At 39.2% G+C, this 27,502-nt stretch overlaps 1 protein-coding gene across 1 annotated transcript in view; it reads left to right on the plus strand.

Moving 5' to 3' along the window:
- The window catches only part of NUP133 (nucleoporin 133), a 93,785-nt gene extending 68,676 nt beyond the window's left edge, over positions 1–25,109 (plus strand). Inside the window, exons 20-26 of the mRNA XM_060192026.1 lie at positions 9,320–9,478; positions 10,070–10,205; positions 11,680–11,798; positions 12,919–12,999; positions 15,553–15,617; positions 20,021–20,109; positions 24,891–25,109. Coding sequence (XP_060048009.1) covers positions 9,320–9,478; positions 10,070–10,205; positions 11,680–11,798; positions 12,919–12,999; positions 15,553–15,617; positions 20,021–20,109; positions 24,891–25,027 — 786 coding nt within the window. The 3' untranslated portion in view covers positions 25,028–25,109. The remainder of the gene's footprint in view (positions 1–9,319; positions 9,479–10,069; positions 10,206–11,679; positions 11,799–12,918; positions 13,000–15,552; positions 15,618–20,020; positions 20,110–24,890) is intronic.
- The last annotated feature ends 2,393 nt before the right edge of the window (positions 25,110–27,502 follow it).

The raw sequence follows: 27,502 nt of genomic DNA on the forward strand, positions 1-27,502 counted from the left end.
TGTTTCTGTCTTTCCATAGTGCGCCAGAGCTTTTGAGGTGTGAGGTTCCAGAACACAATTGTGAGGTCATCTGCCCAGAGAAGTCAGGATGGAATCATGGTAGCATCTGTAACTTGGCATCTGAAAGATGGCAGGACATAAGTTGAGATAAAATGGTTAATGAACAGGAACCAATAAGTAGGACTAGAGCAGATGAGATTAGGGATCTTAGGGTAGAAGAAAGCTAGGAAGTCCATTTTAGGCATGTTCCTGAGGGCACACAACTATGATAGTTTTGCTTGAGTTTGGTGGCTAACCTAAAGTTGGATAATAATATTGTCTGAGAGAATGGTGTCAAGAATAGAGAAAAGGGCTAGAAAGTTGGGTTAGGGCAGTGAGTAGCTCTTGTTCTTAGAAAAAAAAAATTCTGTGGATAAAATTAGCTATTTACCTCCGTCCACCTGACCCAGGGCCTATATATATATATATAAATATATAGCACTCTTTTGTCAAACATTCAACCCAGGTTTCAGCCTGGAATTTCTAAATTTTTCCCTTTTTTTTATTTTTTAATTTATTTATTTATAAAAAGGAAACTCTAACAAGACCATAGGATAAGAGGGGTACAATTCCCACCACCAGAGCTCCGTATCCCATCCCTTCCCCTGATGGCTTTCCTATTCAGTTCCGTGAGAGTATGGACCCAGGGTCACCATGGGGAGCAGAAGGTGAAAAGTCTGGCTTCTGTAATTGCTTCTCCGCTGAACATGAGTGTTGACAGGTCGATCCATACTCCCAGCCTATCTCTCTCCCTAGTGGGTCAGGGTTCTGAGGAAGCAGAGCTCCAGGACACATTAGTGGGGTCATCTGTCCAGGGAATTCTGGTTGGCATCATGGTAGCATTTGGAACCTAGTGGCGGAGTAATGATGCTGAAGGGTTTACATATCATGCCTGACATCTCTGAACACATACTGAGGTAAATCATGTCAAGGTGGTATTCATTGCATTGAGTAGGCTGGGATTAGCAAGATGCAGTTATCAATTGGTATGAATTGAGAGAAGCATGCTAGAAAGTGAGCCCCCACCCTAGAGGTTCCAGGACTGGAGGAAATTTAGGCTTTATAGAGGAAGTGGGAGATTCCTGCTGTCTTAGGGTTTAAGAAGGCAAGTTATTGCTGTAATCAAATTATTTGGCAATTGGGTTGACTTTGAAAATCCTATTGTTAGGCTTTGCTGTATCATACACGACATCACCATAATTTGTCCTTTGATGTCATATATATATATATATATATATATATATATATATATATATATATATATATATATATCTTATAAAGTAACGCCACTGGTTAGACCTTGCCTATCTTTTATTACTTTATTTAATTTAAAAGTCTATTGTGTCAGACATGAGAATGGCTGGTCCTACCTTTTTTTGTGGTCCATTAGCCTGTATGATAGTTTTCTATCCTTTCACTTTAAGTCTGTGTTTGTCTTCTTGGGTCAAGTGAGATTCTTACAAGCAGCATATGGTTGGCTTGTGTTTTCTGATACCTCATTCTACTCTGTGTGAATGTGTGAATTTAAGCCACTGACATTTATTGTTATTATGGATTTAAGATATTGCAGTGCCATATTCAACAGTTTTTTTTTTTTTTCTCTCTCTCTCTCTGATATATGGCACATATTTTGGGGATGTTCATGTTTATAAGAGGTCTTGTAGAACCTCTTTCAGGGCAGGCTTGGTAATAGTTGCCTCCTTTAACTGTTGCTTCACTGAGAGTGAGATCATTTGACTTATTACACTTACCATGATTTTTTTCAAGCTCCATTCAAGATTGGCTGAAAACAGTCACCGTTTTTAATAGCTGAGTAGTATTCCATTGTATATATATATATACCACAACTTGCTCAGCCACTCCTCTGTTGTTGGACACCTGGGTTGCTTCCATGTTTTGGCTACTACAAATTGTGCTGCTAAGAACATATGTGTACACAGGTCTTTTTGGATGGGTGTGTTGAGTTCCTTAGGATATATTCCCAGGAGAGGAATTGCAGGATTATAGGGTAGGTCCATATCTAGCCTTCTGAGACTGTTCTCCAGACTGTTCTCCACAGGTGTTGGACCAATTTACATTCCCACCAGCAGTGCAGGAGGGTTCCATTGACTCCACAGCCTCTCCAGCATTTGCTGCTGTTACCTTTTCTGATGTATGACATTCTCACAGGAGTGAAGTGGTATCTCGTTGTTGTCTTTATTTACATTTCTCTGACAATCAAAGACTTGGAGCATTTTTTTCATGTGCTTCTTGGCCTTTTGGATCTCTTCTGTGGTGAATATTCTGTCCATGTCCTCCCCCCATTTTTGGATGGGGATATTTGTTTTCTTGTTGTTGAGTTTGGCAAGTTCTTTATTTATTCTGGTTATTAAACTGTTGTCTGATATATGGCATGTAAAGAGCTCCCATTCTGTGAGGGGTCTGTTGGTTTGGGTAGTGGTTTCTTTTTCTGTGCAGAAGCTTTTTAATTTGATGTAGTCCCATAAACCTATACTTGCCTTAGTCTTCTTTGTAATTGGATTTGTTTCATTGAAGATGTCTTTCAAATTTATGTGGAAAAGAGTTCTGTCAATATTTTCCTCTAAGTATTTCATAGTTTCTGGTCTAACATCCAAGTCCTTGATCCATGTGGAATTTCCTTTTGTATTTGTTGAAATATAGTGGTTCAATTTCATTCTTCTGCATGATTCAACCCATTTCTTCCAACACCATTTGCTGAAGAGACTCTGCTTTCTCTATTTAATAGTCTGGGCACCTTTGTTACAGATTAGATGTCCATAGGTGTGGGTGCTTACTGTTGGGCTCTCAATTCTATTCCACTGGTCAATGTATCTATTCATGTTCCAGTACCAAGCAGTTATGATGGCAATGGCCCTATAACACAATTTGAAATCTGGGAGTGTGATGCCTCCAGTTCTGTTCTTTTTTCTCAGGATTGTTTTGGCAATTCTAGGTCTTTTTTGCTTCCAGATAAACATTTTTAGCATTTTTTTCTAGTCTCCTAAAAAATGTGCTTGGGATCTTGATGGGGATAGCATTAAATTTGTAGATGGCTCTGGGTAGTATATTCATTTTGATGATGTTAATTCTTGCAACCCCGAACATGCAATATCTTTCCACTTCTTTGTGTCTTTTTCAATTTCTTTGAGTAGTGACTCATAATTTTCAGTATATAAGTCTTTCACTTGTTTAGTTAGGTTTATTCCTAGATATTTTATTGTTTTTGTTGTTATAGTAAAAGGAATTGATTTCTGGATTTCATGTTCTTCTACCTTAGTGTTTGCATAGAGGAATGCCACTGACTTTTGAATGTTAATTTTGTAGCCTGACACCTTACCGTATTGCCTGATGATTTCCAAAAGCTTCTTGCTGGATTCCTTAGGTTTTTCTGTGTATACTATCATGTCATCTGCAAATAAGGAGAGTTTGACTTCTTCTCTTCCAATCTGTATACCTTTAATTCCTTGCTCCTGCCTGATTGCTATGGCAAGAACTTCCAACACTATGTTGAATAGTAATGGGCAGCCCTGTCTAGTACCTGATCTGAGTGGAAATACTTCCAGTTTTTCACCATTGAGTATGATGTCAGCTGTAGGTTTGCCATATATAGACTCCATTATTTTGAGTAATTTTCCCTCTAGTCCCATTTTTTTGTAGGGCTTTGATCATGAAGGGATGTTGTATTTTGTCAGAAGCTTTCTCTGCATCTGTTGATATGACCAAGTGGTTTTTGGTCTTGCTTTTATTGATGTGGTTGATCACATTGTGTTGGTATGCTTTTAAATTCTGCTTTTAAGACCCCTTCTGTTTCATTGGTTTAATCCCCCCTGCTTAACACTGTATTCTATTTATATAACCACTGTTAACTAAGCACCACCCTGCCTTCAGGGCACTGGTTTAATCCTCATTGGTTCGCGCTTTTTCCTTCTCCCCTCTCCCTATCCTACGTACATCCTCTTTGGACCTGACTCTTCTGCCTCAGGATAGAGAAGGACAAGATTGTGATTAGAGATAGCTTAGATTGCGCTGCGTTCCACATGAATAAAGACTGAACTGCGTACCACTCAGCCATGAGTCCCTGGTTGTCTCTGTCTCCCGCCCGTGAAGCTCAGCCTGGCAACATTGATTGGTTTATGTATATTAAACCAACCTTGCATCCCTGGGATAAACCCCACTTGGTCATGATGAACACACTTTTTAATATACTGCTGTATCCGGTTGGCTAGAATTTTGTTCAATGTTTTAGCATTGATGTTTATCAGAGATACTGGTCTGTAGTTTTCTTTTTTGTTTGTGTCCCTGTCTGCTTTTGATATTAGGGTGATGTTGACTGCATAGAAGATAGAAGGGAGTATTCCAGTGTCTTCAGTCTTCTGGAAGACTTTTAAAAGTAGAGGTATTAACTTTTGCTTTAAGGTTTTGTAGAATTCATTTGTAAAACCATCTTCTCCAGGACTTTTATTCTTGGGAAGGTTTTTGATAACTTTCAGTTTCATTAACTGTGATGGGCCTGTTCATGTTATCTACTTCCTCTTTACTTAGTTTTGGAAGTTGCTAGTTATCTAGGAAATTGTAGCCTTTTTCGCTTAATCCCTTACTCCTGACCAAGCGATTAAGCAGGGTGGGGTAGAGATAACCCAGTGGTTGTGCAAGGAGACTCTTACAGCCCCACCTCTAGGCCACTGAGGTATATATCTTCTCCTGAGTTTCCTTGTCAGTTCTCTGTCCCCTGGTGTCAGCATTGGGCTTCTCTCCCCCCCCCCGCCCTTCAGCCGTGTTTTTATTGGTGAAACAGACTGGAGGTGGTGTCTCAACTGGTAAACTGGAGGACTGTTATCAGCCACTTAATCTCTCCCTAGGTTCTTCTCTGTTTAGGAGAATTTGAACTCACTGGTATTTTGGTGGGTTCCTGAAGTCATTCTAATCCTGTCTTGTTGTAGTTCCAAGTGGTCTCCTTTGGTATTCCTAGTTGACCAGGGAGAGGAGAGGAAAGAAACACAGCTACTGCTGCACCATAGCCCCGCCTCCCTAGTTGCCCTCATTTCTGTAACTTATAGTTCCATTACTGTTTGGGTAGTTCTCTTATCTATAATTGCTTATGACTTACTTGGAATTTCTTCTGGGATCCTATCCTCATTCATTATTTTAGCCAATTTTATTTGTTGCTCTTGATTTGACTTTTTTTTTTTTAGTTGATGTGGTTTGTATTTTTCTGTCCTATCGCTCTTCAGTTGTGTTGTGTGAATATAGGCCACACTAGAGTCTTTTCTCAGATATAGTCACAAACCTTGTAAAGTACACTAGCAGCTGAAGCTAAGATTAATGCAGTTCAACCAAAACCAGATAGTCAAGCAACACCTCCACTCTAAAAACAAATACCAACAATACAAAGGGAAAGAAAAAGGAAGAAGCAAGGAACAGTAAGAATAGACAAGTATAGGGAGTCGGGCTGTAGCGCAGCGGGTTAAGCGCAGGTGGCGCAAAGCACAAGGACCGGCATAAGGATCCCGGTTCGAACCCCGGCTCCCCACCTGCAGGGGAGTCGCTTCACAGGTGGTGAAGCAGGTCTGCAGGTGTCTATCTTTCTCTCCTCCTCTCTGTCTTCCCCTCCCTCTCTCCATTTCTCTCTGTCCTATCCAACAACAACAACAATAATAACTACAACAATAAAACAACAAGGGCAACAAAAGGGAATAAATAAATAAAATAAATATTTAAAAAAAAAAAAAGAATAGACAAGTATGAAAATAATCTATCAACTATCAATTCTAGAGATAATGGGAAGAGAGAGAGAAGAGGAGAGATACACAGTGGGAGAGAGAAAAAAAGAATCTACTGTCAGTCACACTTTTTCTACAAAATAATTCACAAACCAGTGCCAGTGAATAAAAAAGAGAGAAAAGAAAAAAAATAGTGAAAGGAGAGATTGTTTTAGATCAACTTTAAAGAAAGAAAAAGAGAAGTATAGAAAAGATTGGGGAGGGGTCGGGCAGTGGCGCAGTGGGTTAAGCACATGTGGCGCAAAGCGCAGAGACCAGCGTAAAGATCCTGGTTCGAGCCCCCGGCTCCCCACCTGCAGGGGAGTCGCTTCACAGGCGGTGAAGCAGGTCTGCAGGTGTCTATCTTTCTCTCCCCTTCTCTGTCTTCCCCTCCTCTCTCCATTTCTCTCTGTCCTATCCAACAACGAATTGTGTCAACAAGGGCAATAATAATAACCACAACGAAGCTACAACAAGGGCAACAAAAGGGGGGAAAATGGCCTCCAGGAGCGGTGGATTCATGGTGCAGGCACCGAGCCCAGCAATAACCCTGGAGAAGGAAAAAAAGAAAGAAAAGATTGGGGAAGGGTATGTCCTTCCCAGAATGTGTAGCACACCCAATCACTTATCCAAGGAAGAAACAACAATGGGTACTTTTCTCAAGTTGGGGGGTGGGGGGCGGCACACACAAGCACAGGTAATAATGATAATAGAATAAAATTGAATACAGTTCCCTGTCAGTCTGCAGATTGAACCAGTACAGATTGGCTCCACACAGCTTCGTCTCTTTCCTAGACCAAACTAAAAAATAAGCAATTATAAGCAGTAACTATGGGGCAAACTCAAGTGTGAGCAGAACACAGATGCCTTACCCCAGGCTAGACCAAGGCTCTGATTGGTCAGGTATTCTGTCACTCAGATAAAGTTCCTGCTACCTTCAGTGTCTTTTGAATGACACACATTTGAAAGACACCCCTGCTGATCCAGGAATCTTGCTAAAGAAATTCCCTCCACAGGAGTTCCAGCAGCAGTAGCATGTGTGGGGGTTGGGAACTAGCAAAAGAGCCAATCTCCCTGTTTCCTTTGTCCCTTTTTGGGTCTCTGTTTGACAGCCCAAGTATGATTTTTTTTTTTTTTAATTTAAGGAATAGAGGTTGTCCAGGACTTGGTTGCTAAAACTACAAGAAAAGTGAGTGAATATATAAAGAAACTGGGTATTTGGGGCTTCTCTAGATTCAAATTAATTATCCCAGTGCACACTGCTATTTGGTACCAAATGTTGCCTCTGAGATCTTATGGAAAGATGGAGTCTTGGGATTGTTAAATAAACTGTTATGATAGTAGGACTCTTGCTTACACTATCAAAAGTAGAATTTGCTGGGAGCCGCAGGTTAAGCGCAGGTGGCCATTAATTTTTTTTTTTTTTTTTGCCTCAGGGTTATGGCTGAGGTTGTGTCTGCACTATGAATCCACTGCTCCTGGAGGTCATGTTTTTTCCACTGTTGTCGCTGTTATTATTGTTGCTGCTGCTGTTGCTGTTATTGTTGGATAGGACAGAGAGAAACTCAGAGGAGGGGGAGAGAAAGATAAACACCTGCGCAAGGACCAGCGTAAGGATCCCAGTTCTAGCCCCTGGCTCCCCACCTGCAGGGGAGTCTCTTCACAAGCATTGAAGCAGGTCTGCAGGTCTCTTTCTCTCCCCTCTCTGTCTTCCCCTCCTATCTCCATTTCTCTCTGTCCTATCCAACAGCGATGACATCATCAACAACAATAACTACAACAATAGAACAAGAGCAACAAAAGGGAGTAAATTTAAAAATTTAAAAATAAAATAGAATTTGTCAGCTACAAGTGACTATCAAACACTGAAATGAATGACCAAGGGACTGAATTTTTTATTTTAATTTAATATAAACAGCTACATCTACCATGTTGGATAATACACATCCTAAGTGACTTTGAGCACAAGCCCCTCTCTGAGTCTTAATGTCTTCATTTGTCAAACATTTATTTAATATTTAAATGCCCTACAGTATAAGAAGTAGCTCAGACTTCTGGGAGGCATGCTCATAGAGTAATGGATAGGATCTGGCTCTCCTCCCAAAAGAACGTATAAATACAAGAGACCCAATTGAATTAATAATCTACAGTTGAAAGATCTGAAGCCTCAGACATCAAGTTGCACATGCTACCATTATTCTGTCCTGACTTCTTTGGGCAGACAACCTCTCCAATGTGTCCTGGAACCTTGCCTCTCCAGAGCTGTACCCCGCTAGGGAACAATAGAAAAAGGCTGGGGGTATGGATTGACCTGACAATGCCCATGTCCAGCAGAGAAACAGTTACAGAAGTCAGAACTTCTACCTTATGCAGCCCAAAAACATTAGTGGTTTAATATTGATTTACAAAATTGCATGTCAACAGGCATAATTCCATACTGTTCCCACAACCAGAGCTCTGAATCCCAAATCTATCCACTGCCAATCACTGCATTCTCCTAAGATTGTAGACATGGGTTAAATATCATCTCTACAACTATCTGTCTACATTTGTACATAATTGCTCCCCCCTTCTTCCAGGTCCAGTCCTCTCTTCCCCTCCAAGCCACACATAACCCTATTACTGTGAAGAAAATCACTAATAAAAAAAGAAGTAGCTCATGTTGTGATTGTTTATCATAATCAGGGCTTCACAGCTCTGAGGTGACTTTTTTTTTTCTTAAGTAGACAAAGAGGCAGAGAAGGAGAGATAGATAAACACACCAACCATAGTACTGAAGCTTCCTCCATGCTCTGATGCCAAGCCTGAACCTGGATTGTGTACATGGCAAAGCAGTGCATTATCTAAGTGAACTATTTACCAGCCCTATTTTTTTTTTATTTAAAGATTTTTTATTAATATTTCTTTATTCCCTTTTGTTGCCCTTGTTGTTTTATGGCTGTAGTGATTACTGATGTAGTTGTTGTTGGACAGAACAGAGAGAAATGGAGAGAGGAGGGGAAGACAAAGAAGGGGAGAGAAAGATAGACACCTGCAGACCTGCTTCACCACCTGTGAAGCGACTCCCCTGCAGGTGGGGAGCCGGGAGCTCGAACCAGGATCTTTATGCTGGTCCTTGCGCTTTGCGACACATGCACTTAACCCGCTGCGCCACCACCAGCCCTATTTTTTTAAATTTTGACTCCCCCAGCCCTATTTTTTTAAATTTTATTTTAATGAGAGAGAAATACAGAAAGACACAGTGAAAGACCAGAGTACTGCTCAGCTCTTGCTTATGGTGGTATTGGGGATTGAACCTGGGACCTCAGAGCCTCAGGCATGAAAGTCTTGCATAACCATTATGCTGTCTCCCCAGCCTGCCAGCCCTATTTTGTAGTTTTAAACTTTGGAGAGAAATTTAGTATTTTATGTACTTTAAATGTGCTATAGCATTTGTATTTTAAATTATGTTTAACTACATTATAAGATGCAGTTTTGGAACTCTTATTAAATACTACTGGATTCTTGACTATTTTATGTAGAATTTTTCAGACTTTCTCTTCCGTTGGTATCTGGAGAAAGGAAAGAGAGGCAAATTATTATCTCAGCCCATTTCTCAGCATGGACAACTAACAAATTTTTTGCAAGCTCATGAACATCTCAGCTGGTTACATGAAATTAACAGCCAAGAATTAGAAAAGGTAAGTTATGTAAAGATTTAGCTTTTTAACTTATTTTTGTTAGTTTAGTTTTCAGTAATTAAAATACTATTTACAGAGTTTAAGATATATTGCTTCTCCTCTTTGCTCATGTGACTTGAATACAATTTTTTTTATTTGTGATACCTCATTAAAAACTAATCATTATGATTTGACTAGTAGAAGCAAAATATTTTACTAATATGTGAATAACAGTCACTTTTTTATTGGATGTTTTTCTTGTATGAATATTTTTTTTATAATTTTTTTTTTTTTTTAGAGAGAGAGAAATGGAGAGAGGAGGGGAAGACAGAGTGGACGAGAGAAAGACAAACACCTGCAGACCTGCTTCACCGCCTGTGAAGTGACTCCCCTGCAGGTGGGGGAGCTGGGGGCCTCGAACCGGGATTCATATGCCGGTCCTTGCACTTTGCACCACGTGCACTTAACCCGCTGCACTACAGCCTGACTCCCCTGAATATTTTTCTTATTGATATAATTTGGGGTCAATTAAGTTTGAGATATACTTAACCTCTTTTTGAACTAACTTAACACTCAGGATCTTACACTGTTTTCTTACTGTGTTTATTATAGGCTCATGCAACACTTCTGGGTTTGGCAAATATGGAAACACGTTATTTTGCAAAGAAAAAAACACTTCTTGGCTTGAGTAAATTGGCTGCATTAGCTTCAGAATTTTCAGAGAATACGTTACAAGAAAAAATTGAAGGTAAAAGAAAAAGATTGAACAAGAATTATAGATCAGTTAGATTATCAGTGGATTCAGAATGTTCTGTTACGGAATAGAACCTGTTCTCTGGAGAACATTTTATTAAGGATTTACCAGACTTCCAGGGTATAAACTCACATCTATATGTGTGTGTAACTCACTGTTCCCACCAGTAAAGTTCCTGTGCGCACACCTGCCCCCATAATTGCATTATAGTCTTTCATAAAGTCTAAAAGATAGTTTGGTTGCTACTACTACTACTACTACTACTACTACTACTACTACTACTACTACTAATTTCTTCTCCATGTTCTCTTCCTCTTCCTATCTCTCTCTCGTTTTTTTGGAAGTTTAGTTGTCTATATATATTCTACATATAAGTAAAACTGTCTGGTCTTTTACTTTTTTTTAGGACTAGGCAGTGGTGTGCACCTTTTTAAAAAAATTTTTATTATATTTATTTGTTTATTGGATAGAGACAACCAGAAATCAAGAGGGAAGGGTGAGAGAGACAGAGACACACTTGCAGCACTGTTTTATCACCCAAGAAACTTTCCTCCTGCAGGCAGGGACTAGGCTCGAACCTGGGTCCTTGTGTATTGTAATATGTGTGCCAAACTAGATGTGTCACCACCCAGCCCCTGATCTTTTACTTTTTTTTTTTAGGTAGGACAGAGAGAAATGGAGAGGGGGAGAGAAAGATAGACACCTGCAGACCTGCTTCACTGCCTGTGAAGCGACTCCGCTGCAGGTGGGGAGCCGGGGGGCTGGAACCGGGATCCTTATGCCAGTACTTGCGCTTTGCACCACGTACGCTTAGCCCACTGCGCTACTGCCCGACTCCTGGTCTTTTACTTTTTTTTTTATTACAAAAATTTTTAATGATTTTACTGGGGAATTACAGTATAGGTATTGATACGGTTTCTTATCTCCCAGTGATAGCTGTCTGCAAAGCACTCTCATTCCCAACTTAGGTCCTTTTCCACCATCATGTACTAGAACCCCAAATCCTTCTCCACTCTTTCCTTCATAGGTCAGATGCTATCTACTGTACAGCCTCCTAGACCTCCATACTGTTTTAAAAAGGCCATTTCCCATAGTGAATGAAATCATACTAGGAACTCTGGTAGGGAGAAATAGTTTACTAAGTTGCCAGGAAATGGGACTGAAACACTCCATATTTGGGAAGTTATGGGGACCAGATGGTGGTGCATCTGGTTATTTGGGAACTTACAACTCATGAAATAGCAGATATTATCTTAATTCTTCTCTCCATTCATGTTTGTTATTGTTGTGATAATTTGTATGATTTCAATAAAAAATAGGAATGTTTTAACTTGATCAGGAGTCAATAACATTATAATTCTATTTGAATATTGATGAGATTACCTTTAGTGATGTTCCTTATTTTTAAATTAAGATAGATGTTTTATGATATTCAAAGTAAAAATTTACACTACCCCTCTCATTTTAGAAATGGCTGAGCAGGAACGCTTTCTGTTACATCAGGAGACCCTACCTGAACAGCTGCTAACAGAGAAACATCTAAGTCTCAGTGCAATGCCAGTATTGACTGCACCACAACTCATTGAAGTACATGCTTTTTAAATATTTAGGCTCAGCATTTCTTTAGTATTTCTTAGGTCATGTAGTATAATTTCTAAGAATTTTTACTTCCTACTTACCTGATAAGTTTTCCTTAAAATAAGTATTAGACGCTGGGCTCAACACGGCAATTAATAGAAAGTAATGGCTTGGGGGAGCCGGGCGGTAGCACACCCAGTTAAGTGCAGGTCCCTCACAAAGATCCTGGTTCAAGACACTGGCTCCCCACCTGCAGTAAGGTTGCTTCACAAGTGGTGAAGCAGGTCTGCAGGTGTTTATCTTTCCCCCTCCTTTCTTAGTTTCTCTCTGTCCTATTCGACAATAACAGCAACAACAACAGTGGAAAAAACATGACCTCCGGGAGCAGTGGATTCATAGTGCAGACACAACCTCAGCCATAACCCTGGAGGCAAAAAAAAAAAAGAAAGTAATGGCTCAATGTATGAGTCTCTCCTCCTCCCTCCCTTCATCCCTTCCTCCTTCCAGGAGGTTTATCACTGGGCTCAGTGCCAGCACTACAAATCCACTGCTCCCAGCTGCCATTTTTTTTTCTAATTTCTTCTTCTCTTCCTCCTTCTCCTCCTCCTCTTCTTGTATTCTTTCTATTTTTATTGGATGGGACAGAGAGAAATTGAGAGAGGAGGGGAAGATAAGAGACCAAGGGAGAAAGATAAATACCTACAGGCCTGCATCACCACTCGTGAAACATCCCCCTTGTATAAGTGGGGAGCAAGGGCTCAAACCTGGGTCCTTGCACATAGTAATATGTGTACTTAACTGGGTGTGCCCACCACCTAATCCCTTTCCCTGTTTATTTCTACCTACTCCTAAAGATCCTTATTCGGGTGATCAGAAGAAATCACTTGCATTTTTCATTTTTCATGGATAAATAGATACCATGAGATATATTTCAGTATTTCTTTTCTTTCCTCCTGTAAGACAAATAGTTTAATTAATTGACTCTATATGGTCTTAATTCTTCCCTCATCCTTCTCTGCAGCACATTTCTAAGAACATAGCTAGATTGTGGACTATAGTCTAGAAAAGTAGTTTGAGTATTACACCTACTTATAGCCTTAATCCTCTACCCTGTTCTAACTTGTCATAGCTATATATCTGTGACGAAAACAGAAGAGCTAATGAATATGATTTCAAGAAAGCTTTGGATTTGCTGGAATATATTGATGAGGTAAGTAAAATCACAATATGGTTACAGGCAAGTATTACAACTTAATGTTTTCCTGTGAAACTGAATATAAAGGGGGGAAATGATCTCTTCTGTCAAGTCATGAAAATACATTCATTAGAAAGAACTCTGGTTCAACTACTCCTAACTCTTGGAATACATACAGCTCTTTAGAAAAATTGTCAAGAGAATCCACTTCTTTTTATTTTTAAAAATTTATGTATTTTATTATTTTTTTATCTATTCATTAGATAGAGACAAATTGAGAGGGTAAGGGAAGTAGAGAGGGAAAGAGAAAGAGAGAGACATGCAGCACTGTTTGACCACTTGAAAAGCTTTCCCCCTGCAGGTGAGGACTGAGGGCTCAAACCTGGGTCCTTGTGCATTATGATGTGTGCGCTCAACCAGGTGCACCACCATACTTCACTTCTTTTTCTCTTCCTTTTCTCTCTTCACCTCCCTCCCCCAACACTGCTCAGTTTTGGCAGTTCTGGTGTTGCTGGGGATTGAGCCTGGTACCCCAGAGCCTCAGGCATGAGATCCTATTTGTATGACCACTGTTCTATCTCCCCTAGCCTCATTGCCTTTTAATTTTCACATTCCCATTATCCACATACAAATTAATGTTGCTTTTTAAACTTCTAAAGATTTTTTTTTCCTATTTCACATTATCAAGTTTTATTAGTTTCTCAGTTATTAAGTTGACCTATTTCTGTATTGGCTCTTTGTTGTTGTTGTTGTTTTGTTGTCACTGGGACTTCACCATACCAGTCCATCTCAGATAGAGAGAGAGAGAGAGATAAACAGATAAAAAAGGAAAGAAAGAAAGAAAGAAAGATCCACAGCACCAAAGTTTCCTTCAACGCAGTGGGGGTTAGATTCAAACCTAGGTTGTATACATGAGAAAACAAAACAAGTACATTACCCAGGTAAACTATCTTGCTAGCCCTGTATTGGCTTTATACACATTGCCTTGTTTAGAAATCTAAATCATCTTTGGTGTGTAAATTAAACAGTGGGACAGGGGTGGCTGTGGTACTCCCTGGTTAGCACACATTTACCAAGCACATGGCACAGTGACTTGGGTTTGAGTCCCTGCTCACCACCTGCAGGGGATCCGCTTCATGAGCAGTGAAGCAGGTCTGCAGATGTCGATATCTTCTCTCCCTCTCTCAATTTCTCTCTGTCCTATCTAATAAAAATTAGGGGAAAAATGGGAAAAAAAGAAAATGGCTGCAAGCAGCAGTGGATTTGTAGTGCCAGCACTGAGCCCCAGCAATAGCCCTATTGGCAGAAATAAACAAACAAATGTCACTTTGATGGTAATGTCAGATTTTTTCAGTGACATAATGTAGTGTTTACAAATATTGACATATGTACACCTGAAACCTATGTAGCATTACAGACTAGTGTTACTTCAATTCAAAATAAAGAAATCTTAGCCCTTGCAAGTTTCTTGATAAAATCAGGTTATCACAGAATAATCAAAAACTAGTTCAAAAAAGTATTAGTGGATCTTTTTAGTACTAATGGGGAAGTTTTTCTTTCATTTTTTTTTTTTTTTTACTAGTGATTTAACAATGTTAAAAAAAAAACCCAAGAGGTATGATTTCACATCCATATATGGTGCATTTAAGTCCCAGCACCTTTACTAAAATTCTGTGTCTCCCTGTCCCCAATATTTTTCAAAGTTCTCACAAAGTTCAAGACACTTTTTGTTTTCTTTTTTTGAGGGGAGAAGTCCACTTGCTTTAGTCATCTGTCTTCCACATGATGAGCAAAAGCATTCACTAGTTGTCCTTCACTTCTTTACTCATTTCATTTAGCATAATCACCTCATGTTCCACCCATTTTGTTTCAATGGTAAGATTTCATCTTTTTCTTTAAATTTATTATTTTTTTATTGAAGAGTACTATTCTATTGAATGAATATATATATATATATATATATATATATATATATATATACATATATATATATGTATCTCCCATAATTTCTTTATCCAGCCACCTATTATTGGACATTCAGGTTACTTCCATATTTTGGCTTTTTAAAAAAAATTTTTTTAAATATTTACTTATTCCCTTTTGTTGCCCTTGTTTTATTGTTGTAGTAATTGATGTCATCCTTCATCCTTGTTGGATAGGACAGAAAGAAATGGAGAGAGGAGGGGAAGACAGAGGGGGAGAGAAAGACACCTGCATACCTGCTTCACCACCTGTGAAGCGACTCCCCTGCAGGTGGGGAGCCGGGGGCTTGAACCGGGATCCCTACGCTGGTCATTGCACTTTGCACCACCTGCACTTAACCCCTGCACTATGGCCCGACTCCACCATATTTTGGCTTTTATAAGTAGTACAGCTGTGAACATAGGAGTATGAATATATACATGCATATATTTTGCATGCATGTATGTGTGCATATATACTTAAAGTTTTCAAACCTATGAATTTAAGCAGAGACACTTAGGTTGAACTAAGAATTGGCATAACTAATAAAAGCATACTATTTTGAAAAATCAAAACTAATGTGAATTTTTTTGTTTTGCTTTAAAGGAGGAAGATATAAACATAAATAATTTAAAGCTGGAAATTCTTTGCAAAGCACTTCAAAGAGATAAGTAAGTGTGTGTGTATGTGTGTGTGTGAGAGAGAGAGAGAGATTGTGATTTACAATTGTTTCACACAGTTATCAGATTTCAGGTCTGTTTTCATATCCATGCTTAATATATGTAAATCACCTACAAAACCTGCTCCAAGGTTCTATATCCCTCATCCCCCCTTATCTTCACCCCAACCATCTTCTCAAATTGTACAAGAGACAGTCTTAACTATTTGCCTGTTTGTTTTTGTTCTTTTTTCTACAAGCTCATTTGTTTTGGGTTTTATAACATGTATCTACAGTTTTGGGGAAGGACTTTTTAGGAAAATTATTGTACTTTATATCAGATGGCTTTGTAACCTAATTGTATGTTTTATTTTATTTTATTATTGCAATCAGGGTTATCATTGAGGCTTGGTGCTTGCACAATTAATCCACTGCTCCTGGCAGATTTTTTTTTTTTGCTTTATTTTACTTTCTTTTTCTGATAGAAAAAAAAAATTGAGAGGGGAGGAGAGATAGAAAGATAGTCACCTATCAGTGTTTTTCCTGCAGGTGGGGATTGGGGCTGAAACCTAGTTCTTTTTTAATTTTTTTATTTTTATTTAAAAAAGGAGACATTAACAAAACCATAGGATAAGAGGGGTACAACTTGACACAATTCACACCAGAACTCTGTATCCCATCCCCTCCCCTGTTAGCTTTCCTGTTCTTTATCCCTCTGGGAGTATGGACCCAAGGTCATTGTGGGATGCAAAAGGTGGAAGGTCTGACTTCTGTAATTGCTTCCCTGCTGAACATGGGTGTTGACTGGTCCATCTATACCTGCAGCCTGCCTCTCTCTTTCCCTAGTAGGATGAGGCTCTGGGGAAGCAGAGCTCCAGGACACTTTGATGGGGTTGTCTGTCCAGGGAAGTCTGGTCAGCATCATGCTAGCATCTGGAACATGGTGGCTGAAAAGAGAATTAACATACAAAGCCAAACAAATTGGTTTAATCCTGGTTCTAAAGGTTGGAATAGTGCAGATGAAGTGTTGGGGGTCCTCCATTTTGTAGATAGCTAGTAGGCATATTTTAGTTATATTTCAAAGGGCCTGTAGCTATACTATTTTTTTTCCTCTCTGAGTCTGAAATCTGATATACAGATGGATCCAAGTTATTGTTTGGGGAGGTGATGTCATGGCTGGAAAAGGGACAGAAAGCTGGATCAGGGAAGAGAATAGCTCCCTAATATGGGAAAGGTATATAAATATTGTTGACTGTAAACTCCATCGATTTGATGTGATCTCAGGCCCATATTCAGCTTAGGAGCCTATGTGACCTCTACATCCCTGTAGATCTGAGCTCACATTCTGTGGTCATGAGTAGGGACATTCCAAGCTGCCCCAATATTGACCCATCTACCTCAGGTAGCATAGAGTATGTTGTCCATCCTACCTTCAGAGGATGGACCATTCTCTACTGTTGTTGATCCAAGTTGAGGGTAAGGTCCTATGGGGGGCCTACAAAGGGGTCTATTTTGTTGTTCCTTATGGAGATGACTGGTAACAGTGGAGAGAGGGATTTATTTGAGGTCTACGAACCTATTTCTTGTGCATGGTAACATGTGTTTTACTGGGTGTGCTAACCATTTGCCTCCCTCCCTAACTTTATTGTAATTATATATTGGGAGGCAGCACAGTGTTGGACTCTCAAGCATAAAATCCTGGTATATGTGTGGGACTGGTACTCTGTTTTTCTTTCATCCTCTCTCAGAAATAAATCTTTTAAAGAAATAATAAATTAGGAAAGTTTTAATGGTTCATTAAAAGTTCATTAGTCATTTTAAACTTCTCATTAGTTATCAAAGAATAGTTTAACCTTTTAGGACCACTGGGGTGGGGGAGATATAGCATAATGCTAATGCAAAGCAGATTTCATGTCTGAGGCCCCAAATCCTAGGTTCAATGCTCTACCCTTCATACTGCCATAAGCCAGAGGTTAGCAGTGCTTTGGTTATAAATACAAATAACAAAAAAGCAGAAGCAAGCAGACTTTTTCTAAGACTTGTGAAAACTATGGTGGTTTGTTACCTTTTGTTGGAGGGAGGGTAAGGACACAAAATTTAGATAATACATAGCTCCCTTGTTTTCATAAAACTAGTTTTGAATATTTATTCATTTATTTATTTCTAAAGATTGGATTTATTAATGAGAGAGAGAGAAACAACATCACTCTGGTATATGAGATGCCAGGGATAGAGCTCAAGACTATGCTTAAGAGTCTAATGCTTTGGGAGTTGAGTGGTAGCACAGCAGGTTAAGTGCACGTGGCTTGAAGAGCCACCAGCTCCCTACCTGCAGGAGAGTCGCTTCACAGGCAGTGAAGCAGGTCTGCAGGTGTCTATCTTTCTCTCCCCTTCTCTGTCTTTCCCTCCTCTCTCCATTTCTCTCTGTCCTATCTAACAAGGACAACAACATCAATAATAACAACAATACTAACTACAGCAACAATAAAAAATAAGGGCAACAAAAAGGGAAAATAAATATATAAAGATAAGATTTAAAAATAGAGAGTCCAATTACCAAGTGCACCACCTACCAGACTGCTGCTACTCCTACTCCTTCTTCCTCCTCTTCTTCCTCTTGCTCCTCCTCCACTTCCTCATCCTCCTCCATTCCTTCTCCCCTGCCTTATTTTCCCTCTTCTCCTTCCATTAAAAAATTACTGCAATTTGAATATCTGTGTGCCCTCTTCTTCATCATCATCAAAACTTACTTTTCACAGTTACCTCTTTCCACAAAGGAGGAGTTCAATCTATAGAATGGTGGTGGTGAGAGACAGCAGCAAAAATAACTAGGGACAGTCATTTGTAGGAATGGATTTAAAAACATTATAAAGGAAATGTGACGCGAATGGTAAGACTTTACCTGCTCGTATTTTTCCCCCTTTAGTGTTTGGGTGGCCTGGGAGACCATGCAGTGTTCGAACTCTGGACTTGCAAGCACAAAGTCCTGAACTCAGTTCTCTGCACTCTGTATGCCAGAATGCTATTCTGACTTGTTTCTCTTCCTCTGGCTTATACAATAGATAAAAATAAATCTTTAAAAAATTGTCCTAAGGCTTTGCATATAAGCCAGACTAACACTTAACAGCATCACTGGGCCATTTCTTTGTTCTTTATTTTAAAGAAAGAGAGAGATAAACAGAGAGGAAAGGTAAAACTATAGCACTACTCCCAGCTGTAGTAGAACTATTTGCACTAGAAATTTTCTTCCTCAATCATGCCTAAATAGTTATAATTGCTATTAAATTTGGAATTGGAGATCATCCTCTAAAGCATCTAACTCTGCCTATTTGATTCTTCTCAGTCATGTAAAAGTGTGCTTTCATCTCACTAGAATTGCTTGTCCTGACTTTTTAAAAAAAAATTCAGATATTGTGTGGAATATATACAACAAAGCTATGGCTCTGTATCTTTGTATTTCAGTTGTGATAATTTTTGATAAAGCAGATAAATTTCATGGTCTGGAAGGTGGCACAGTAGATACAGCATCGGACTCTCAAGCATGAGGTCCTGAGTTCAATCCCCGGCAGCACATGTACCGGAGTGATGTCTAGTTCTTTCTCTTTCTCATCTTTCTCATAAATGAATAAATAAATCTTTTTTTTTTTTAAAGCAGATAAATTTCAGCAAAAGAAGCTGTTTGCTATTTTCAGAGATGGGGCTTCATATATGTGATAGATTTTAATTTTCTTGGCCAGTTTTTGCTATTGTTGTTTTGTTTTGTTTTTTCCATTGAGAGAAAGAGAGGCACCCCACAGCACTGGAACTTCCCTCCATTGTCATGGCAATCCCATCTGGTGTCAAACAGATTATGTGCTCTGAAAGAACATACTCTGGGATACTTACTAGATTTGTTATTTAAAGGATTTTCATGGGAATGATAACCTTGCTATTGGGTTTTTGAAAAAGTCATGATATATTTTCTCATTGAAAAACAGAAAATTTGAGCAAGGGTCCCCTACCTGCAGGGAGAAGGCTTTGCAAGTGGTGAAGCAGGGCTGCAGGTGTCTTCCTGACTCTCTCCCTCTTTATCTCCCTCTCCTTTTCCATTTCTAACAGTCTCTATCCAGTAAATAAATAAAGATAATGTAAAAGAAAAAAGTAGAAAAATGTCAGTGTCTTTTCTGACAATCCAGTATTTGACTCCTGACATCAAATACATAATAGTTATATTGGGTGAGTATGGCATGGCATCTTTTTTCTAATATGGAGGCTCTAAGTATCCAGCATTTAAAGCCCCCCTTTTAAATAATCTGAATTAGTATCCCAAAACATGAGATTCTCTACCCTCCAGTACTACCAAAATGGACAACAAAGTCATTTGTTTCTAATATATCCTTGATTTCATTTTTCTTTTGTGATGATTTTGTTTTCTAGCTGGTCCAGTTCAGATGGTAAAGATGATCCAATTGAAGTATCTAAAGACAGCATATTTGTGAAAATCTTACAGAAACTTTTAAAAGATGGTAAGTGATTTGTTTTTTTTCAAGATATGCTTAAAATATTTTTAATTAATTATTTTAGATAATTAACCTTATTTTAGATAATTAGATATTTTAGATTTTTAACCTTGTCTTACAAGATTATAAGTGTTTTAGAATCAAATTTTTCATCTCCTCTGTCTGTCACTTTGTTGTTGCCTAAGTTGTACTATCCTCAAAGATTTCTCAGGAACTTCATAGTCTGACTGAAAGCCTGGAGGTGACTTTCCCTAAACACATAGGAGTCGACAAGGCCCCACAAAAGCCCTTCCTTTTATTAGCAAGGTTTACAAAAAAATCAGGAATTCCAGATACAACAGGGTAAATGCTCAAAACATAGGGTGTAGTAGTTGAACCTAGAGATAGTAGATTTAAATTCAGCATATGAATGACTACTATTTATAAGAGCTTACTGACTTTTTCATATTGAGTTAAAACTTTGTGTCTGGGAGCTGTTGCTACCCTTGGACTGTTACCCATTTCACCCAGTTATGTTTGAGGAATATACAGATAGCTTTACTGGAAACAGCCTTTCAGGTACTGAGTAAGTCTGAAGTTAGATCTGGTTTAGTGGTGATGAATTGTTTCTGTTGTTGCTTATGTGAAAAGCTCTTTGTACCTCCGTCACAGTCTGGAGTGTTGAAGAGACATATGCGCGTTCTCTCTCTCTTTCTCTCTCTCTCTCCCTCTCTCTCCCTCCCTCCCTCCCTCCCTCCCTTCCTCTTCCCTCCCTCCCTCCTCCTTCTCTCAGTAGTATATGGTCTCTCTGGAGAGATAGCTAGATAGCTAGCTCATCAAGGTAAGTGTTTGCCTTGCCATGTGCTCTACCTGGGTTTGAACTTCAGGACCACATGGGAGGTTTTTTTCTGGTCTGTTTATTCTCCTCTCTCAGCCTCATTGTCTGAATAAGAGAGAGAAACCCAGACCTCCAAAGGGATGATCTCACATATGCATGAGACCATGGTACCTAAAAAATATATATATATATCAAAGGCATGTTTAGAATTAGATCTGTTCAAAGGAAAGGCTTACTTTTTACCTCTGCAGTTAGAGGAGCATGCATCAAGGTGTAGTGATGTCTCCATGCTGATGGACAAAGGATGGATACAAATATTAGTTATGACACTGAAAATCTATACTGATAGAAGTAATCATTTCTTTTAATTTTTCAGTTAATTCATGAAAATTGAAAAACAAGATATATTTTTTTATATATTTCTCTTACTAAACTAAGTATACCATGCTTAACATAAGTAATCCCCCTTGAATAAAATGGTACTTCTCAGGGAGAGTGATGAATTAAAGATTATTGTGGTGGGGCCAGACAATGGCGAATCTGGTTAATCACACACATTACAGTGCTCAAGGACCCAGGTTCAAGCTCCTGAGCCATACCTGCAGGGTAAAGCTTCACAAGTGGTGAAGCAGTGTTGTAGGTGTCTCTCTGTCTCTTTCTTTCTCTGTCTCCCCTCCCCTCTCAATTTCTCTATGTCATTATCCAATAATAAGTAAATAAAATATTTAAAAAAAAAATTGTGGTTCCAGAGGTGGAACAGTGTTAGAATGTAGGGCTTGCAAGCATGAGCTCCTGAGTTTGAACCCTGGTACATCTCAACTGGTGCTTTGGTTCTCTCACTCCCTTAATAAATCTTTAAATAAAAAAAAAGAAAGTACATTTACTTTAATTTTTTTAACTGAGAACTTGATATAGAGTATGTTAGACTAGAGCTGAGAAATTTTTATTCTTTCATACATAAATGTAAACATAGCTCATACTAATTACAGAATTATCCAGCCACATTTATTTATTTATTTATCTCTTTTGTTGCTTTTGTTTTTTATTGTTGTTGTTGTTGATTTTCTTGTTAGATAGGACAGAGAGAAATGGAGACAGATGGGGAGGACAGAGGGGGAGAGAAAGACACCTGCATACCTGCTTCACCACTTATGAAGCGACTCCTCTGCAGGTGGGGAGCCGGGGGCTCAAACTGGGACCATTATGCCAGTCCTTGTGTTTTGTGCCACCTGCACTTAATCAGCTGCGCTACCGCCTGACTCCCCCAGCCATATTTTTTATGGTGATATTTTAAATTGCTTAAAACATTTATTTGTTAATTATTTTTAACATTTCATTCATTTATCTTTTTTATTTTTTTAAGTTTTTTTTTTACTCCCTTTTGTTGTCCTTTTTTTTGTTGTAGTTATTGATATTGTTATTGTTGAATAGGACAGAGAGAAATGGAGAGAGGACGGGAAGAGAGAGAGAGGAGGAGAGAAAGATAGATACCTGTAGACCTGCTTCACCGCTTGTGAAGTCACTCCCCTGCAGGTGAGGAGCCAGGGCCTCGAACCTGATCCTTACACTGGTCCTTGCACTTTGTGCCACCTGCGCTTAACCTGTTGCGCTACTGCCCGACCCCCCCCCCCCCTTTTAAGTTTTTATTTATAAAATGGAAACACTGACAAAACCCAATTCCTACCACCAGAACTCTGTATCCCATCCCATCCCCTCCCCTGATAGCTTTCCTTTCTAAAGAATACTCCCTCTGTGAGTATGGACCCAGGGTCATTATGGGATGCAGAAGGTGGATGGTCTGGCTTCTGTAATTGCTTCCCCGCTGAATATGGGTGTTGACAGATCCATAACTCCCAGCCTGTCTCTCTCTTTCCCTAGTGGGGCAGGGACATGGGGCTCCAGGACATATTGGTGGGGTCATCTGCCCAGAGAAGTCCATTTGGCATTATGGTAGCATCTGGACCCTAATGACTGACAGAGTTAAGATAGAAAGCAGAGCAAATTGTTGACTAATTATGAACCCAAAGGCAAGAATATTATGGATGGAGATTTGGGGGGTCTCCATTTTGAATAAAGCTAGTAGGTCTATTTTAGGTATATTCCAAGGGGCCCATGACCCAACTAATTTTTGCCCACGCCTGACATCCATTATGTCAGTGACCTAAACTGTTATCTGGGGGGGATGGTGTCACAGTTGGCAAAAGGGCCAGAAAGCTGGATCAGGGAAGAGAGTCGCTCACAAATATGGGAAAAGTATATAAATATTGTTAACTGTAAATCCCATCTATTTGATATGGGGCCCATATTCAGCACAGGAGTCTATGCATCCCTGTAAATCTGAGTTCACATTCCAGGCTGCACCAGTTTCAGGACCCATCATCCTCAGGTGATAGGCAGAGTATGCTATCCAACCTTTGGAGAATGAAACATCCCCTACCATTGTTGATTCACACTGAGGACAGGTCTGATAGGGGCCCACAGAGGGATATCCACTATGTTGTTCCTGATGGAGATGACCAGTGACAGTGGTGTTTATCAGAGCACTGCTCAGCTGTGGCTTATGATGCTACTGGGGACTGAACCTGGGACTTTTTTAGCCTCAGGCATGAAAGTCTCTGCGTAACCATTATACTATTTACCCCTGCCCTTAAATATTATTCTAAACAGACATATACTTTAAAAATAGAAGTGAAAATGTCTAGAGTAAATTAATATGTTTTTAACAAGTTATATGTTTTTATCAAGTGAGGGAAGTTATACATACTTTTTCATAACTACACAGCCCATTTAATTTAAACAGCCCATTTAATCAGTGCTTGTTGACTTTCCAGTACTATAGAGAACTAACAAAGAAATGATGCTTCCACCTATCAAACTCTATATTTAAAACTATTATGCATTTTGAGATGCTGTAGCTCGCTCCTTCTTTCCTTCCTTCCTTCCTTCCTTCCTTCCTTCCTTCCTTCCTTCCTTCCTTCCTTCCTGCTTCCAGGGTTATTGCAGTGGCTCAATGCCGGCACTATGAATCCACTGCTTCTGGTGGCCTTTTTTTCTATTTTCACTGGATAGGACAGAGAGAAATTAAGAGGGGAGGGAAAATAGAGAGAGGGAGAGAAAAGACACCTGCAGATCTGCTTTACCACTTGTGAAGCGACCTTCCTACAGATGGGGAGCCGAGGACTCAAACTAGGATCCTTGCTCAGGTCCTTGTGCTTTGCACTTTATGGCTTAACCTGGTGTGTCACTGCTTGACCCCCTGTAGCTGTAGGTCTCAAGATAGTAGTTTTGCAGAATTATTTCACAAATAGATGAATAAATGTGTTTATTTGGATTTTTTTTTCCCTCCAGGGTTAGTTCTGGGGCCTCAGTGCCTGCACTATGAATCCACTGCTCCTGGAGGCCATTTTTTCCATTTTGTTGTCGTTGTTATTGCTATTGTTGGTGGTGGATAAGACAGAAATCGAGAGAGGGGAGGGGAAGATAGAGAAGGGGAGAGAAAGATAGATACCTGCAGACCTGCTTCACTGCTTGTGAGGTGACCCCCTCTCCCCTCACAGGTGGGGAGCCCATGGCTCAAACCAGCGTCCTTGACCTTGTTCTTCACACCATGTGCACTTAACCTGCTGTGCTACCACTCGGCCCCCTTTTGAATATTTTTAAAATGACTATTTGTGTAAATTTTTTCTGCATTAAAGGAATGACTTAAGCTGTGGAGAAAAATGCAGACACTTCAGGTTCTATTGAAGACTTTAAATATACAGGGTATTTTGGCCACTAGGAGAGAAAACACTTTACTCTTCTAAGAATGAAAGTATGTTTGACAGATGGAAGGAATTGATAGCAGAATATTTCCCAATAGCTTAGTGGAATTTTATTTTAAATAGAAGCACAGGTGTTTTTGTCATCTATCATCTTAGTTCATTTGAAGGTTTATGAAAATTAAAAATGACTTTTCTGTGTTTGATTATAGGCATTCAGCTCAATGAATACCTACCAGAAGTAAAAGACCTTCTACAAGCAGATCAACTTGGAAGCTTAAAGTCTAACTCTTTCTTTGCATTTGTACTGAAAGCAAATTACGAATATTATGTACAGGGACAAATGTAATTTTTTTCATAAAATGGTTGCTGTTTCTGGAAATTTGTATACATATGTAATTATAAAAATTTTTTTGGCCATAAACATCTGGATGTCTATACTTTATTTTACTTTTTGGTTTTTATTAGAGCACTGTGCAGCTGTAGCTTATGTTGTGGGGAATTGAATCTGACACTTCAAAGTCTCAGGCATGAAAATCCTTTTCATGCCATTATTCTATTTCCCTCTCACCCTGTACAGTTGTGTATTACTGTGTTTCTGTTTGTCATATCTGTCCCCTTTCCCCACCAGAGTACTGTTAGGGCCTATGATGGTGCCAGGGATTGAACATGGGACATCTGAGCTGTAGTCATGAAACTCTGTTGACCAGTAAATTGATATACTATCTCCCTAGTTCGTTATTGCTGACGTTTGTTAATACTGTATTTGGAAGCTACTATATAAAATACTTGTGTGACTATGGTTTTGGTTTTTAGTTGCATGGTGTTTTTTTCCCCTTTTTTTTTTTTTTTTTTGGCTAAGACAGAAAGAAAAAATGAGAGAGGCTTGTGAGGCTGCCCCCCCTGCAGGTGCCCCTCCTTTTATTCATTAGAAACTTATCAGTGATTGCTTCATACTTTTTTTTTTTTTTTAACCAGAGCACTGATCAGCTTATGTTGGGGCTGGGGTAGGGATTGAACCTGAGACTTTGGAGCCTCAGTCATGAGAGTCTCTTTGCATAACTATTATGATAACCCCCCCCCCCTTTTAAATCTCACTCAGGTCTGGATTTTTTTTTAAAAATTTTATTTATAAAAAGGAAACACTGACAAAACCATAGGATACGAGGGGTACAGCTTCGCACAATTCCCACCAGGTCTCTGTATCCCCTCCCCTCCCCAATAGCTTTCCTATTCTTTAACCCTCTGGGAGTATGGACCTAAGGTCATTGTGGGATGCAGAAGGTTGAAGGTCTGGCTTCTGTAATTGCTTCCCCGCTGAACATGGGCATTGACAGGTTGATCCATATCAGTTCTGGATTTTTATGTCCTGGTTATGGCTACCTACATGCATAAATCACTTCTTTTTTAAATTTTTTAAAATATCTATTCCCTTTTGTTGCCCTTGTAGTTATTATTGTTGTTGTTATTGATGTCATCGTTGTTAGATAGGACAGAGAGAAATGGAGAGAGGAGGGGAAGAAGAACACCTGCAGACTTGCTTCACCGCTTGTGAAGCGACACCCCTGCAGGTGGGGAGCCGGGGGCTGGAACCGGGATCATTACGCCAGTCCTTGCGCTTTGCACTACATGCGCTTATCCCACTGTGCTACAGCCCAACTCCTGCATAAATCACTTCTAGGCTTCAGTTTCTATAACTAAAAAATGACATTCAAAAATAGGAGTAACACTGGATACCCCAGAAAAGACTAGAGTGCTTAGTTTCTATTTTAGCTAGGGCTAGTGGGAAGTACCTACTAAGATAAATACCAATTTTTTCTGACTTGGAATGACAAAAGAATGGAGCTAATTGCTAACTGACTGATTAATTCATTGAGAATTATGAAAACTTTCTTTAACAAAAAAAAAACAAAATAGAGTACTGATCAGCTCTGGTTTATGGTGGTGCCGGGGATTGAACCTGGTACTTCAAAGCCTCAGGCATTGGACAGTCTGTTTGCATAACCATTATGCTATCTACCCCTGCCTGAAAACTTTTCTGTAAAAGGTAGAGTGTCAGTGGAATTGTGGCTTTTTAGCCTAGGTATAAAATGAATTGTAGTATTATTTATATATGTGGAATAGTTTTAGGATAATTTACACAGAACTCTGCCTTTACCCTTTTGCCTAGCTAATCTAAACCATGTGTAATGCTGGAAACCATTTACTAGTTTCTTACTGTAGCAACTGATTTAACTGAAAAGTAATAGTTCTCAAAGCTTCTTTATTCTAACTAATGATATCACTCAGTTTCTATCTGACTTTATATTAAGACCAGAAATTGGACAGTGAGTTGTAATTGTAACCTTGGCCAGTTGAATACTAACTAAACAGTATCAGAAATGGTCAGATGTTAAATATGGAGAAGAGAGGGTTTAGTTTTTAGTTTCTCAGAGTACAGCCAGTGTGCTTTCTTTTCAACATTTGAATATATTTAGGAAAACAGGATAATGGAGCTGTTTATGTTAGTAGTCAAAATAGTAGTCTGGAGCCAAGAATCCCAAGCCACTAATTGTTCTTTTAAAATTTTAGTTATTAACTAAGTAATGTATTTCATAAACTTTATCGTAGGACTATATAGGGAAAAAGGGATGTATAAAATTCATTACTAGCCAAAATTTCAGGTATCCTTAAAATGTGTCCCCTTCAGATGGTGGTGGTGTGGTCTTATTTACCTGAAGATGAGTGAAAGGATTAATGAGAACAACACAAAAATATGCATTTTTTTTTTTCTGCCTCCAGTGTTATTGCTGGGGTTTGGTGCCTGCACTACGAATCCACTGCT

The sequence above is a fragment of the Erinaceus europaeus genome, chromosome 6 (assembly GCF_950295315.1).
Source record: "Erinaceus europaeus chromosome 6, mEriEur2.1, whole genome shotgun sequence".
In the NCBI taxonomy this organism is placed as follows: domain Eukaryota; kingdom Metazoa; phylum Chordata; class Mammalia; order Eulipotyphla; family Erinaceidae; genus Erinaceus; species Erinaceus europaeus.